Source organism: Piliocolobus tephrosceles, chromosome X, assembly GCF_002776525.5.
Source record: "Piliocolobus tephrosceles isolate RC106 chromosome X, ASM277652v3, whole genome shotgun sequence".
Lineage (NCBI taxonomy): Eukaryota > Metazoa > Chordata > Mammalia > Primates > Cercopithecidae > Piliocolobus > Piliocolobus tephrosceles.
The window spans coordinates 6670848-6687155 of record NC_045455.1 but is presented as its reverse complement, the minus strand read 5'-3'; the positions used below and the strand labels follow the sequence as shown (position 1 = coordinate 6687155).

The following is a 16308-nucleotide window of genomic DNA, read 5'->3' as shown; positions in this document are numbered from 1 at the left end:
GTGTTCAGAAAGAATACTTTATTGTCATGCCAATAAAAGTGAGTGGAATTCGCATTTGGTTTGTCATCTTCCTGCAAGATTGGAAACGCCTGTGGCACAGGGAGAAGCAGCATGAGGAATGCTGAAGACATGGTGAGATGGCATGTGGAGTGGCCTTACCACAGCAGAGGTAGATAACGATCAGAACAGACTCTTTCCTGGCCATTCACTTAGAGGTCATCTGAATAAAATCACCCTGTGAGCTCTTCCTCAGGAATCTCTTGCAGCTTCAATCCCTCTGCTTCTCGTCCCCCCAGCACCACTGGAATCTGCATTCCGCCACTGGTTAGGGATGCCAAAGTGCTCATTTCTACAAGTGTTTCATAGTCAACGATTCCATGCAATTAATGTGTCTCCCCCGAGCCATTCACTTCCTCAGCTTGTGTCCCCAGGAAAGTACGATGTTTCCATAAATTAAAATATGAAGCCTATGTGTATGTGTCTGTCCACATGTGAATGTTTTTGCATTTGCAGAAAAAAAATTTTTTAAAGGAACAAAAACGGGAGAATTTTGCATTTTTGGTGTTTTTTTTTTTTTTTTTGTATTTGCGCAGACCATTTTAGGATTTTCAGTCTCAACAAAACACTATTAAAACAAAGAATCTAGTAAAATATTCTGCATGTACTGCTAAACAATTCTAGCAATTTTATTAAGCAATACCTTTATTATTTTTGAATATTCTTAACAGACTGGAACAAAACATTTTTTTTCAAAACAAAATATGCATACTGTACGCATGTTGCAGGGTTAAGTATGATGCAGAGGTTAAAGTCTGTTTGAACAAAAACAAATGCCCGGGGAAATTTCATAGCTATAAAGTTAATAACTAAATTTTGTTCGCTAAGAGGACCTTTTCTATGGATTTCCTTCATCTCTCAGTCACACTGCAAACTTATCTGAAGTGCACTTCCCAAGTGTAGTTAAAGAATAGGAAGGAATGTAAAATGTTTTTTTTTAAATTATTTGTTTTGTTTGTTTGTTTTTTTTTTTTTAAAAACAGCCCTTATTAACTCTTCCTTCCACTGATTCTACTGTAAACTCATAGAAGCCTTTTATAGAAAGCAAATTCATATACACTCAGCAGGTGAAATGTTCCCACAAAGAAAAAAAAAATACAAACAGAGTGATCAGACCGCTTTTCCTCAACTACCTAGAGCATGTTAGAGTGATAAAGTTTTTGCACATTAATAAAAATGGCTGACCTATTTATTTTTTTAAAAAGAAGTTGTTCCTCTGTGATAATGCAGAATTGCATACACTGTATACCTGGAATAATTTTAAACCATATGTTAGGGAAATACTGGAATAAAATTGTATATATTCTGTATATTCCAGGTGTTTGAGCATTTCTAGTGTCTCTTCCACAACAATAAGGGAGGAAAAGAAGTCCAGATATGTGTCTGCAATCCTTTTGTTCCCTGTAATTACAATGGCCAAAATGTGCTCCTATATTACTGCAACAGAACTGAAATCACAATGAAAGCCCACCTCCATTGTCAAAGAAAAAACTTCCTCACTCCCTGCATCCTGATTCTAGATAGCTGCTCCTGTCCAACTGGACCAGCAAGAAAGGGCTGGGCCACTTGGGGATGGGAACTGGAGCAATACAGTTCATGATAGTGTTTTTTTAATTTTTTTTTCCTTTTATTTTGTTTTCAACATAAAAATGTGTTAACTGTCTGATTCCACCTATTATGGAGAGCACTTGTTTGTTCAGCTAAAAAGGAACTCCTGCCAGGCCCCCTTGGCTCCGCTCTGTTTTGGGTTTGTGCAACAGGGGCTCAGAGGCCCACCAAGCGTGCACACCCATTCACTGTGGTTACACAGACAGAAGCAAGCGGATGTTGTTTGCTTAGGGGACGAGAAGAGGGCGAGGGAAAGGAAAGGCCGGGAAGGGTATTGGTTCTGTGGGTAGAAGGGAGACTTAGGGATTTTTTTTATTTTTATTTTGTGTTGTTTTCTTTTTTTTGTCTTTTTTATTTTTTATTCTTTTTTTGTTGTTGTTTTTTGCTATACCATGAGGTCATAGCAATCATTCCTCTAATAGAAACTGACAGGACATAAAGACAGAACTATCTGATGAACACACACAATGACTAGAAATATAGAGAGATAGAGACAGTGAAAAGACTTAGTTTACCTCTGAGAAACCATCCCCCAAAATAAATCCTGTATTAACAAGTGCAAAAAATAAACAAACAAATAAACCCAAACCAAAACGAAAGCAAATAAAACCTCCAAACATTAAAACACAGTGTATAAAATGGTGTGAGAAATTTAAAGTCACTTTCCAGCCTTTTAGTCAATAAAAAGCTGTGGTTGTGTCCTTGTTTGGATTCAGGCCCATCTGTTTAAATTTTACCCTAAAGGCCTTACAATAAGTAATTCGAGGGTAAAAGCACCCAGTTTCTGTTACATGAGACAGCAGTTGCCATTTTTCATGGCGGGCCAGCTGCTGCTGTGGTGACACTTGTCCTTCCGTTACTCCTCATTAGTTGAGTTTTCTTCCAGCGTGTTGATGCCTCCAAAGCTCAGTCCGGCTGTATTCTGTGCTGCCGAGGCTGTGAGCACTGTGTGTAACAGAATCAGTACAAGAACACACAGCTTGAGTCTGCTGTTGCACAGTCTTGTTGCTGATGACACTGTGAGCGATGTCCTGTGACAGGAGTCACTTTTCTCTACGGTCCCTTTGGATGGGTTATTTGATTTTTCTTCTCTCCTGACGTCACAGCATTCTGGTTCATCATTGGTTAGAAAGGTTTCATAAAGCCCTGTAGGAAGAAGGAAGCAGAGTGTCAGCAGGAAGGAAATACATTTGCGACATAGTAGAGTGAAGCTGTTGCTTTAACATTCTAACCCACAAAACCTTACAGGCAATGAGACATTTTTTAAAGGAAAATCAAGTCAATACAATTGGATAAAGAGTCACCCATGGTCTCAAACCAGTGTTGTTAGATTTCTCAAGTTGTTCTTTTATATTCTTGCCAGTCATACCATGGAAGTTCTGGGTTGTTGGGAATACAGAATAGAAGATTTCATTAAGTCAAAAGTCAGAACTTGAGGTTCTGGATCAACTTGGAGATCAAGTACATGCAACCATCCTTTCTTCTTTAACAGGAATGTGACCAATTTCTGTAATGCATAAACTGACATTAGCTAGTTATGCTGAGTGAAATAAGCAACAGATCATAACGTCATAGCTCTAGGAACCATGTTATCATCATTTCCCCTCAGAAGCCTCATCAAGTCTTCTCTCTCCCTGTCTGGGAGAATGGGCAAAACCATCTATGTGTCCAGTGGGTGATCGGGTCATTTTGATTTATTTTCTAAACATTTCTCTTATTTTTCTCCATCTTCTCCATTTGCTTTCTATAAAAGTCTGCCTGAATTGAGGCTTCATTATCTTTTGCTTGGACCGTCACGAAGGAGTCTGTCTGCTGTTCATCTTCGCATTTGATCTGTCCTCCAACTGTGCCTATCAGGAATTGTCTGTCTCTGGTGCTCTTGTTCTCTCTTCACTTTTTTCCTCCTTGCTGAAACTCTTCCTTCCCTTTTTCTCTTCTTCCTCTGATAACACACGTTGTTATTTTAAAATTGACAGATGCACATTTTAAAACTTTGGAAGTAGTGAAAAGAATAAAACCACTGTGTATCTACAATCTTTCCAATCCTTTACCTTGCTGTATTATAGAGAATATTTTTATGCAAGCCGTATAAATCATTGTGTATTTTTTTTCTACTTGACTGAACCATTTATTCGTGGGTGTTAGAATGAACTTTCTAGACAAATTTTGTCATACTAATGTCATGCTTGAAAAACTTAAAAATGGGGATAATAGTAGAGTTGTTGTAAGGATTACATGAGATTTTTCATGTAATATGCTTGGTTCAGTGGCTAGCACATAGAAATAACATGAAAATTTGGTCTACTGTGAATAACAATAGTTATCAATGGTATCTCATTGCTTCAACCTAAACAATAAAATCTAAAGGTCTCTCCTCTCTCTCCAGGCTCACTGCTCAGTGTTCCCACATTCCTGAAGCATTGGCTGGTCCCAGAGAACCCAAGCATGTATCACTAGCCAAGCCACTGTTTCTTTCTAAAATGTCCTCCATCAATTCCTCTACATACTTCTCATTTATCCTCCAAATGTGGTTCAAGTGAAACTCCCTGTATGAAGCTTGTACTCATACCCCTGGGCTATTAGCATTTTGCTTAACCCTTAATTATAGCAATTATTGTTATTTTTCTTTTAATCACAATTGCTCATTTTAATTTCAATTTTCTTATCTGTCAATTTAAAAGCATAAACTATACATTCTTGTTTTGCATTCTCATGTAGCAGAATGCCTGAACAAAATACTTAATGAGCATTTATGACATGAATAAACTCAGTATACCTATTTATTTAATTAAAAAGAATCTCAAATAATATACATTCAATCTTCAGTTTCTTTTAAAGAAATGAACAAGATATCCTTATAATGATGCTTACAATATTCATTTCTTCTTAGGCATTCAAAGGTAAACTTCACCTTCGCCTAGGTAGAATATAAAAAAAAAAAAAACTGAATTAATGAGGTCTTCAGCTCTGACATTTTAATTGTATGATATTTTCTTTTTTCATATAAGATATCTCAGTGGTAGACTAATCATTTATTGAAATATACGTTTCCAATACTACATTCTATAACAAAAGGAGTTTACAATAAGATTATAAAAATAGAAATCTAGAAGTCCTCTAGATCAACATTTTAGAATGCTAATAATCAGAATATATTTAACAACGTTATATAAATAAGCTCTTCCAAAGTTGCTCAGAAACTGGTTTGCTGATTTACAACTAAAGTCATCACAGAAAAAAAATAGAAGCAGTTCATTCAGGCCAATAAATGAACCCTTCTTTTTGTCTGGCACAATTAATATTCTTTTTTCTCTCCTGTCCATCTTTTTAACAAGTTTTTACTCAAACTTATGAATAACATATCTATATTAAGATAAAATAATTCCAGAGTATTTTACAAAATAACAAAAAATCCTCCACCTCCCACATCTCAAATTCTTCTTTCTCAAAGGCAAATATTTCCATATCTTTCAGCTGCTTTGTATTTAGCTCCTTTTCTGAGAATAACATGTTTTATGCTCTTCTTGATTTTTCATTTTTTAGCATTATCTGTAGATTCACCTCAGGAAATGTGGAGATAAAACATTTATTCTCCTCCTTCCTCCAGCAAATATGCTTCCCACCAAACCCTCACCCATTCCTCCATAAATAGTAACTTTGATACCTGCTGTTGCCTTTACAGTATTAGGGTGACATAAATGTAATTCTTAGTTCAACCATGTAGTAAAGTCCAATTTTCTATCCCTGTACTGCTTCATTTTTTTCCTACAGATAATACTTGTCTTGTTATGTTTCCTCTTCTAACTAATTCAACCCAAATGCATTGCCAGTTCTTTCATTTGCATCAGGTGTTCCATCAGTTCTTTTCTGAAGAAATATCTCTTGGAGCCTCCCACCATCTGGACTGGTTGCCCTCATGCCTGATGAGTTTCTACTGCTCTGTGCACTGCAGTGCTAGATCCCTTGTTCCCTGTATCCTGTGTCTCATCCCCTTCTTTCTCCTTCTGGGGGTTTACAACCTCTAGTGCCTTCAGTAGGAAAAGCTCATGAGGTGAATTTCCAAGATGCCATATGCCTTAAAATGTGTTTATTCTACCTCACATTTCATTGAATCTTTGGCTGGGTATGGAATTCTAATTTAGAAATGATCATTCTTTAGATTTATTCAATCACTGGTCCTATGTTTGGTTGTTGGACCTTCAGAACTTGTCCTTTAATTTTCTTACCTCTGCTATTAATATTTCATATTACTTCATCCCTTAACTCTAGTTTCAGGAGAATTTGGTGAGTTTTCACGGTACATAATTTCACTGAATTTTGCTTTTTCCCCTAGGATTAAGTTCCAAGAGTTCCTTCGTGTTATCTGAATGTTGCTTTTTGAAGCAACTGTTCTTATTTTGTGGTGACCATGTTGATGTTTTTTTCACACTAAGATATCTGAGATATTTGGGGTACCCTTATTTGTTGTGTTTCATTCCATCTCTGAATAAATTCCCTCCATTTTCTCTGTGTTGCCACCTTTTGTATTTGTCTGTCTCTTGTTCTTCTCATGGAAACACCATGCATTCCTAGTTGTCTGTACAAAATGAAAAGGACAGGACGTCTGGGCACCTAAGGAGGACTGTGGCTGGTGAGCTGCACTGTGAGATGACAGGCCTGAACTGTTAGGATGGAGAAACTTTTTTTTCTCTCTCTGCTGCCACCCTAGAGCGCAGTGGCACCATCTCGGCTCACTGCAACTTCCGCCTCCCGAGTTCAAGTGATTCTCCTGCCTCCGCATCTGGAGTAGGTGGGACGACAGGCTCCTGCCAATATGCCCGGCTAATTTTTTTGTGTTTTTAGTAGAGATAGGGTTTCACCATGTTGGCCAGGATGGTCTAGATCTCTTGACCTGGTGATCCACCGCCTTGGCCTCCCAAAGTGCTGGGATTACAGGCGGGTGCCACCGTGCCCCGCCAGCATGGAGAAACTTTTAAAATTCTGTCTTTAGGTTGATCAGACTCCCCAGAAAAGTCTATCCAGTATCCATCCAGGAAGCAGAAGGCCAGGGAGAAGGAGGGAGCAGCAGGGAGCAGCAGCAGGATGAGGCTGGGGGAGTCTCAGCTTCAGGGTGGGGATGTGCATTGGATCCTGATGGTCAGAGTGGTCCCCTACCCTGAACTCCTCCTACTGTTGCTCATACCAACAACATTTTCTATGTCACCTCAAAAAGAAAAAGTTTCCTCCAGAAAGAAATATGCCCCCAGTCTCTGGGATGGGAGTAGGGAATGGGATTTGGAGACCTGACTGCCTTTTAAAACTGATTTCCACCCAGTCTTCCTTATTTTGCCCTTTTTTCCATTGCATCTCGTGTTGTCAATCCCTGAGTCTGGATGTAAATCGGACTGACTCTGTTTCCTCTCTGTTGCTTCATATTACTTTTCCTAAGTTTCAGCAAATCTGTTAGCATGCATCGACTTTCTAATTTCTAAGAGGTTTTGATTATTATCTCCTTACCTATTTTTCGATTCTTTTGGATTTAAGCCATAAAACAATCTTTTTGGTTGGGACTGCCTAGAAAATTTTTCAGCTCTTTTTTCTACATCATTCTTCTCTCCCTTGAATTCTGACAGATGTCTTTTTCTCCGTCAAATGCATTTCCAAGTAAGCAAGGACATGCAGCCTTCTAAGGCCATTATTTCTTTGACTTACATAGAGTCACTGGGTCATATAAGCAGATCAATGACCTCCTTGGGACCTGGGGGCACAGACTCCTCTAGCTGGGAGTGCTACCTACGAGGGTTTCACCCTGCATGCCTCCCAGACACTGCCATTGGTTGAAGTCAGCAGCCTTGACCTATTTCTCAGGCCCTGGGCAGCCTCCAAACGAGGTAGGGGTCCCAAGGCTGGGCCCACTTGACTCAAGTCAAGACATCTCTCAAGGGCCATCCCAGCTTCAGATTTTTTCCCTCTACCAAATTTCTCCTTCTTCACCCCATCATAGGTAGCATGCCTGAGAGTTCTCCTCCAAAAACTACCTGCACACAGATAACCTGCTGGGGCAAATCTCCTAGGAAATTTTCCGTCTACCTACAGAAATGACCTGTTCCTCAGCATTGAAGAAACTATAAAAACATATTTCCAAATAAAAATAATTTCTCAAACAAGAACCTCCTTGCACAAACAAGTACAATTGCATAAATTAGCATTAGGAAAAAACAAAAGCAAATTTTCTGGGTAGTGAAATTTTGTTCTGATACATTTTGCTTCTAAGCTGTTCTATTTGAAATCTCTAGTGAATCAGTACCTGCTGTTTGACATTACGGTACCAACCTCACAGAGTTTTTTTCTTTTTGAGAATTAAATAATACACATAAATTGTTTAGACCAGTGCATGGCAGATAAGAAAATCTCACATAATATTAATGACTCATGTTGTAAGTAGAGATAAATAGTAAAATCAGAATTTATTATCAGGGGAATTCCTACCTAGAGGAATCAGACAAGAGAAAGAAGGCATCCAATTTGACTTATTGGAAAAGAATAAGTCAAATTATTCTTTGTTGCAGATGATATGATTTTGTTTTTAAATTTATTTAAATTTATTTTTATTTTTCTTATATTATCATCCAGCCCCAAATGTCACAATTTTTTATATGGGAAAAACTAAAAACTCCACCAAAAAACTGCTAGAACTAATAAATTCAGTAAAGTCACAGGATACAAAATCAACATACAAAAATCAGTAATATTTCTATATGTCATCAGTGAACAATCTGAAAAAGAAATCAAGAAAGTAATCCCATGTACGATAGCTACAAATAAAATACCTACGAATTAACCAAAAAAGTGAAAGATCTTGACGGTAAAAACTACGCAACATTGATGAAAGAAATTAAAGAGGACACAAAAAAATGGAAAGAGATTTCATGTTCACGGATTGGAAGAATCAGTATTGTTAAAATGTCCATGCTACCCAAAGCAAGCTACAGATTCAGTGCAATCCCTGTAAAAAATATTAGGTTGGTGCAAAAATATTTGCAGTAATACCAATAATGTTCTTCACAGAAATAAATAATTCTAAAATTTATATGGAAACACAAAAGGCCCAGAATAGCCAAAGTTATCCTCAGCAAAAGGAACAAAACTAGAGGAATAACATTATCTGACTTCAAATTGTACTGCAGAGGTACAGTAACCAAAATAGCATGATATTAACATAAAAACAGACACATAGACCAATGGAACAGAATAGAGAACCCAGAAACAAATAGAGAACAGAATAGAGAACCCAGAAACAAATCCATCTACAGTGGAGTCATTTTCGACAAAGGTGGCAAGTACATAAGTTGGGGGAAAGGACAGTCTCTTAAATAAATGGTGCCAGGAAAACTAGATATCCATATGCAGAAGAATGAAACTAGACTCCTATTTCTTGCCATATACGAAAATCGAATCAAAGTGATTTAAAGACTTAAGGGGCCAGGTGCTGCGGCTCACACCTGTAACCCTAGCACTTTGGGAGTCAAAGGCAGATGGATCACTTGAGGCCAGGAGTGTGAGATCACCCTGGCCAACATGGTGAAACCTCATCTCTACTAAAAATGCAAAAATTAGCTGGGCATGGTGGCACAAGCTTGTAATCCCAGCTACTGGGGAGGCTGAGGCAGGAGAATTGCTTGAACCCAGGAGGCAGAGGTTGCAGTGAGTCGAGATTGTGCCACTGCACTCCAGCCTGGGCGACAGAGCAAGACTCTCTCAAAAAAACAAAAACAAAACAAAACAAAACAAAAAAAAGATGACTTAAAGACGTAAATCTAAGATCTCAAACTATGAAATTACTAAAAGAAAACACTGGGGAAAGTCTCCAGGATGTTGCGCTAGTCAACAATTTCTTGAGTAATACCCTGCAAGCACAGGCAACCGAAGCAAAAATGGACAAATGGGATCATACCAAGTTAAAACGTTTCTGCATGGCAAAGAAAATAATCAACAAAATGAAGAGACAGCCCACAGAATGGAAGAACACATTTGAAAAATACTCATTTGGAAAGGGCTTAATAAGCAGAATATATAAGGGGCTGAAACAATTCCATAGGAAAAAAATCTAATAATTCAATTTAAAAATCGGCAAAAGATCTGAATAGACATTTCTCAAAAGTAGACACACAAAAGGCAAAGAGGTATATAAAAAAGTGCTCAACACAGTTGATCATCAGAGGAATGCAAATCAAAGCTACAATGAAATATCATCTCACCGTAGTTAAAATGGCTTTTACCCAAAAGACAGGCAATAAAAATGCTGGTGAGGTTGTGGGGAAAAGGGAACACTGTTCATGGGAATGAAAAGTACTACAGTCCCTATGGAGAAAAGTATGGAGGTTCCTCAGAAAACTAAAAATAGGCCAGGCACGGTGGCTAACGCCTGTAATCCCAGCAGTTTAGGAGACCAAGGTGGGTGGATCACGAGGTCAGGAGATTGAGACCACCCTGGTTAACACGGAAAAACCCCGTCTCTACTAAAAATACCAAAAAAAAAAAAAAAAAAAAAAAAAATTAGCCGGACTTGGTGCAGGCGCCTGTAGTCCCAGCTACTCGGGAGGCTGAGGCAGGAGAATGGGCGGGAACCCGGGAGGCGGAGCTTGCAGTGAGCCCAAATCGCGCCACTGCCCTCCAGCCTGGGCGACAGAGCGAGACTCCATCTCAAAACAAACAAACAACAAACAAAACAAAACATACTAAAAAATAGAGCTACCATATGATTCATCAATCGTACTGCTAGTTATATGCCCACAGAAAGGAAATCAGGATACGGAAGAGATACCTATACTCCCACGTTTATTGTGGCACTATTCGCAATAGCCAGGATTTGGAAGCACCTAAGCGTCCATTGACAGATGAATGGGTAGAGAAAATGTGGTACATATACACAATGGAGCACTAATCAGCCATATCCTGGTCAGTTACAACAACATAGATGGAACTGGAGGTCATTATGTTAAATGAAATAAGCCAAGCACAGAAAGACAAATTTTGTATGTTCTTGCCTATTGGTGAGAGCTAACAAATTAAAACGATTGAATTCATGGAGATAGAAAATAGAATAATGGTTACTATAGGCTGGGAAGGGTAGTGGGGGGTTGGTAGTGGGGATGGCTAATGGGTGCAAAAATACAGTTAGATAGAATGAATAAGATCTAGTATTTGTTAGTACAACAGGGTAACTACAGTCAACAATGATGTATTGTACAGTTTAACTAAAAGAGTATAATTGGATTGTTTGTAACATAAAGAACAAATGCTTGAGGGGGTGGGTACCCCATTTACCCTGATGTGTTTATTACACATCGTATGCCTGTATCAAGATATATCAATAATGTTACATCTATTATGTACCCACAAAAATTAAAAATGTTTTGAAAATTTAAAAAAATAACACAGCAGAAAAGTATTTTCTGAGTTCTGAAGGCTGGAAGTCTGAGATCCAGGTGTGGGCAGGGCTGTGCTCCCTCTGAGGCTCAAGGGGAGGATCCTTCCTGGGCCCTTCCCAGTCACTGTTGGCTGCCAGCCGTCCCTAGAGCTTCTTGGCTGGCAGGCATCACTCTAACTGCTGCTTCTGTCCCCACGTGGCCTTTCCTGTGTGTCTCGGTGTCTTTGCTGTTCTTATGAGACACTAGCATATTGGATCCCAGGTCCACCACGATCTAGTGTGACCTCATTTCAACTTAATAAATTACATTTACAAAGACCCTATTTTCAAATAAGCTCATATTTGGAGGATACCCCATTTAGCCTGATGAGATTATTATGCATTGTATGCCTGTATCAAAATATCTCATGTACCCCATACATATATACAACTACTATGTATCCACCAAACCTAAAAATTAAAAATAAAATAAAATATGAAAAGAATTTATTAGGAAGGGCTTTAAAGATCATCTATTTTAAATTATTTTTATTTTCCAATTAGTCAAAGCCACTTACCAAAAAGTCCTTATTTTTCACAGCTCAAAATAATTACTCAAGTATAGTCATTACGAATACTATTTAAGCACAAGAAAGTCAATAAAGTTCCTTTATTCTAAGGAGATCTTAAGGACTCTAAGGAATAAATATTTTCCTTATATCTAAGGAATAAATATTTTCTAAGGAAATCCTTAGAATAAAACATGGCATTATTTAAGTATGATCTTTATCGCAGTAATTTACATTTTGACATAGAGTCCAAGAATATATGAGACAAATTTTTCAAATGTTTAAATTAGTAATGAACTTAAAAAAAATCTGATTGCTGAAGCTTAGAAAACAGTAACATAGTCTTTTTCATCTGAAAAAAGAAGAAACTACTGCAATTTGTTTTCTCAATGTTTTTTATTAATGTGAACATGCAGATATATACACACACACACACAACCTGCATATAATTTGTGAATCTCATATATAAAAATATATTTAATGCGAAATTGTAGCTACGTTGCTGTACTTTGACTTTCCAGTATTTACTTTACATCTGGCATGTTTATTATCAAGTGAGATTATATAAAAATATATATAGTTATAGTTTTAGAAAGAGCAATTTTTAAGTATTTTAACCCTCTAGGATAGTTTATATGGCGTGAAATTTATAAAGCATTGTGGATAATGTTTCCTAAAGGTAATTTTCATACGTTTTAAATTTCTTTCATGTTTATTAATCTGTCATGGTTACTTTGCATCAATTTTGATAGTTCATATTTCTCTAAAAATAGCTTGTATATAGGATGAGATTTATTATTATAGAGTTGTGTATAATATTGTCTCATTTTAAAACCCTTAATTTGTCTAGATTCTCTTCTTCACTGTTAACATTTTGTTTCTATTTTATCCTTATTTTCGTCCTTGATTAGACTGGAAAAATGTTTTAATTTTTTTGTATTATCAAAGATCCAGCTCTTGAATACACCAGTACTTAATCTGTTTGTTAGTGCATTGGTATCTTTATGTTAATTCTTCATCTTTTGTTTAATTTGTTTTTACTATTATCTTTGTAAGAATATTGAATTGAGTGTCCCTTTACTCAGTTAAATTGAGTAAAATATTCTTTAAAATAAAACACTGCTCTAAATTTATTCTTTTTTTTCCTTTATTATTATTATTATTCTTATACTTTAAGTTCTAGGGTACATGTGCATAACGTGTAGGTTTGTTACCTATGTATACTTGTGCCATGTTGGTGTGCTGCACCAATCAACTCATCAGCACCCATCAACTCATCATTTACATCAGGTATAACTCCCAATGCAATCCCTCCCTCCCCCTCCCCATAATAGGCCCCGCAGTGTGATGTTCCCCTTCGCGAGTCCAAGTGATCTCATTGTTCAGTTCCCACCTATGAGTGAGAACATGCGGTGTTTGGTTTTCTGTTCTTGTGATAGTTTGCTGAGAATGATGGTTTCCAGCTGCATCCATGTCCCTACAAAGGACACAAACTCATCCTTTTTTACGGCTGCATAGTATTCCATGGTGTATATGTGCCACATTTTCTTTTTTTTTTTTTTAAGATGGAGTCTCGCTCAGTCGCCCAGGCTGGAGTGCAGTGGCGCGATCCCGGCTCACTACAAGCTCCGCCTCCCAGGTTCACGCCATTCTCCTGCCTCAGCCTCCCAAGCAGCTGGGACTACAAGCGCTCGCCGCCACACCCAGCTAATTTTTTTGCATTTTTAGTAGAGACGGGGTTTCACCGTGTTAGCCAGGATGGTCTCGATCTCCTGACCTTGTGATCCGCCTGTCTCGGCCTCCCAAAGTGCTGGGATTACAGGCTTGAGCCACCGTGCCTGGCCATGCCACATTTTCTTAATCCAGTCTGTCATGATGGACATCTGAGTTGTTTCCAAGTCTTCGCTATTGTGAATAGTGCTGCAATAAACATACGTGTGAATGTGGCTTTATAGCAGCATGATTTATAATCCTTTGGGTATATACCCAGCAATGGGATGGCTGGGTCATATGGTACTTCTAGTTCTAGATCATTGAGGAATCGCCATACTGTTTTCCATAATGGTTGAACTAGTTTACAATCCCACCAACAGTGTAAAAGTGTTCCTATTTCTCCACATCCTCTCCAGCACCTGTTGTTTCCTGACTTTTTAATGATTGCCATTCTAACTGGTGTGAGATGGTATCTCATTGTGGTTTTGATTTGCATTTCTCTGATGGCCAGTGATGACGAGCATTTTTTCATGTGTCTGTTGGCTGTATGCATGTCTTCTTTTGAGAAATGTCTGTTCATATCCTTTGCCCACTTTCTGATGGGGTTGTTTGTTTTTTTCTTGTAAATTTGTTTGAGTTCTTTGTAGGTTCTGGAAATTAGCCCTTTGTCAGATGAGTAGATTGCAAAAATGTTCTCCCATTCTGTAGGTTGCCTGTTCACTCTGATGGTAGTTTCTTTTGCTGTGCAGAAGCTCTTTAGTTTAATTAGATCCCATTTGTCAGTTTTGGCTTTTGTTGCCGTTGCTTTTGGTGTTTTAGACATGAAGTCCTTGCCCATGCCTATGTCCTGAATGGTATTACCTATGTTTTCTTCTAGGGTTTTTATGGTATTAGGTCTGACATTTAAGTCTCTAATCCATCTTGAATTAATTTTCATATAAGGAGTAAGGAAAGGATCCAGTTTCAGCTTTCTACTTATGGCTAGCCAATTTTCCCAGCACCATTTATTAAATAGGGAATCCTTTCCCCATTTCTTGTTTTTCTCAGGTTTGTCAAAGATCAGATGGCTGTAGATGTGTGGTATTATTTCTGAGGACTCTGTTCTGTTCCATTGGTCTATATCTCTGTTTTGGTAGCAGTACCATGCTGTTTTGGTTACTGTAGCCTGTAGTATAGTTTGAAGTCAGGTAGCGTGATGCTTCCAGCTTTGTTTTTTTGACTTAGGATTGTCTTGGCAATGCAGGCTCTTTTTTGGTTCCATATGAACTTTAAGGCAGTTTTTTCCAATTCTGTGAAGAAACTCATTGGTAGCTTGATGGGGATGGCATTGAATCTATAAATAACCTTGGGCAGTATGGCCATTTTCATGATATTGATTCTTCCTATCCATGAGCATGGTATGTTCTTCCATTTGTTTGTGTCCTCTTTTAATTCACTGAGGAGTGGTTTGTAGTTCTCCTTGAAGAGGTCCTTTACATCCCTTGTAAGTTGGATTCCTAGGTATTTTATTCTCTTTGAAGCAATTGTGAATGGAAGTTCATTCATGATTTGGCTCTCTGTTTGTCTGTTACTGGTGTATAAGAATGCTTGTGATTTTTGCACATTAATTTTGTATCCTGAGACTTTGCTGAAGTTGCTTATCAGCTTAAGGAGATTTTGGGCTGAGACAATGGGGTTTTCTAAATATACAATCATGTCATCTGCAAACAGGGACAATGTGACTTCTTCTTTTCCTAACTGAATACCCTTGATTTCTTTCTCTTGCCTGATTGCCCTAGCCAGAACTTCCAACACTATGTTGAATAGGAGTGGTGAGAGAGGGCATTCCTGTCTTGTGCCAGTTTTCAAAGGGAATTTTTCCAGTTTTTGCCCATTCAGTATGATATTGGCTGTGGGTTTGTCATAAATAGCTCTTATTATTTTGAGATACGTTCCATCAATACCGAATTTGTTGAGCGTTTTTAGCATGAAGGGCTGTTGAATTTTGTCAAAGGCCTTTTCTGCATCTATTGAGATAATTGTGGTTTTTGTCTTTGGTTCTGTTTATATGCTGGATTACGTTTATTGATTTGCGTATGTTGAACCAGCCTTGCATCCCAGGGATGAAGCCCACTTGATCATGGTGGATAAGCTTTTTGATGTGCTGCTGGATCCGGTTTGCCAGTATTTTATTGAGGATTTTTGCATTGATGTTCATCAGGGATATTGGTCTAAAATTCTCTCTTTTTGTTGTGTCTCTGCCAGGCTTTGGTATCAGGATGATGTTGGCCTCATAAAATGAGTTAGGGAGGATTGCCTCTTTTTCTGTTGATTGGAATAGTTTCAGAAGGAATGGTACCAGATCCTCCTTGTACCTCTGGTAGAATTCAGCTGTGAATCCATCTGGACCTCGAGTTTCCTTGGTTGGTAGGCTTTTAATTATTGCCTCAATTTCAGAGCCTGCTATTGGTCTATTCAGGGATTCAGCTTCTTCCTGGTTTAGTTTTGGGAGAGTGTAAGTGTCCAGGAAATTATCCATTTCTTCTAGATTTTCTAGTTTATTTGCATAGAGGTGTTTATAGTATTCTCTGATGGTAGTTTGTATTTCTCTGGGGTTGTTGGTGATATCCCCTTTATCATTTTTTTATTGCATCTATTTGATTCTTCTCTCTTTTCTTCTTTATTAGTCTTGCTAGCAGTCTATCAATTTTGTTGATCTTTTCCAAAAACCAACTCCTGGATTCATTGATTTTTTGGAGGGTTTTTTGTGTCTCCATCTCCTTCAGTTCTGCTCTGATCTTAGTTATTTCTTGCCTGCTGCTAGCTTTTGAATGTGTTTGCTCTTGTTTCTCTAGTTCTTTTAATGGTGATGTTAGAGTGTCAACTTTAGATCTTTCCAGCTTTCTCTTGTGGGCATTTAGTGCTATAAATTTCCCTCTACACACTGCTTTAAATGTGTCCCAGAGATTCTGGTATGTTGTATCTTTGTTCTCA

The 16308-nt window shown here is 37.9% G+C and overlaps 1 protein-coding gene across 1 annotated transcript in view; it reads right to left on the bottom strand.

The window, feature by feature from the left end:
• Positions 1-1622: 1622 nt before the first annotated feature.
• The window catches only part of FAM155A (family with sequence similarity 155 member A), a 693606-nt gene continuing 678920 nt past the window's right edge, over positions 1623-16308 (bottom strand). The window contains exon 3 of the mRNA XM_023217629.2: positions 1623-2811. Coding sequence (XP_023073397.1) covers positions 2522-2811 — 290 coding nt within the window. The 3' untranslated portion in view covers positions 1623-2521. The remainder of the gene's footprint in view (positions 2812-16308) is intronic.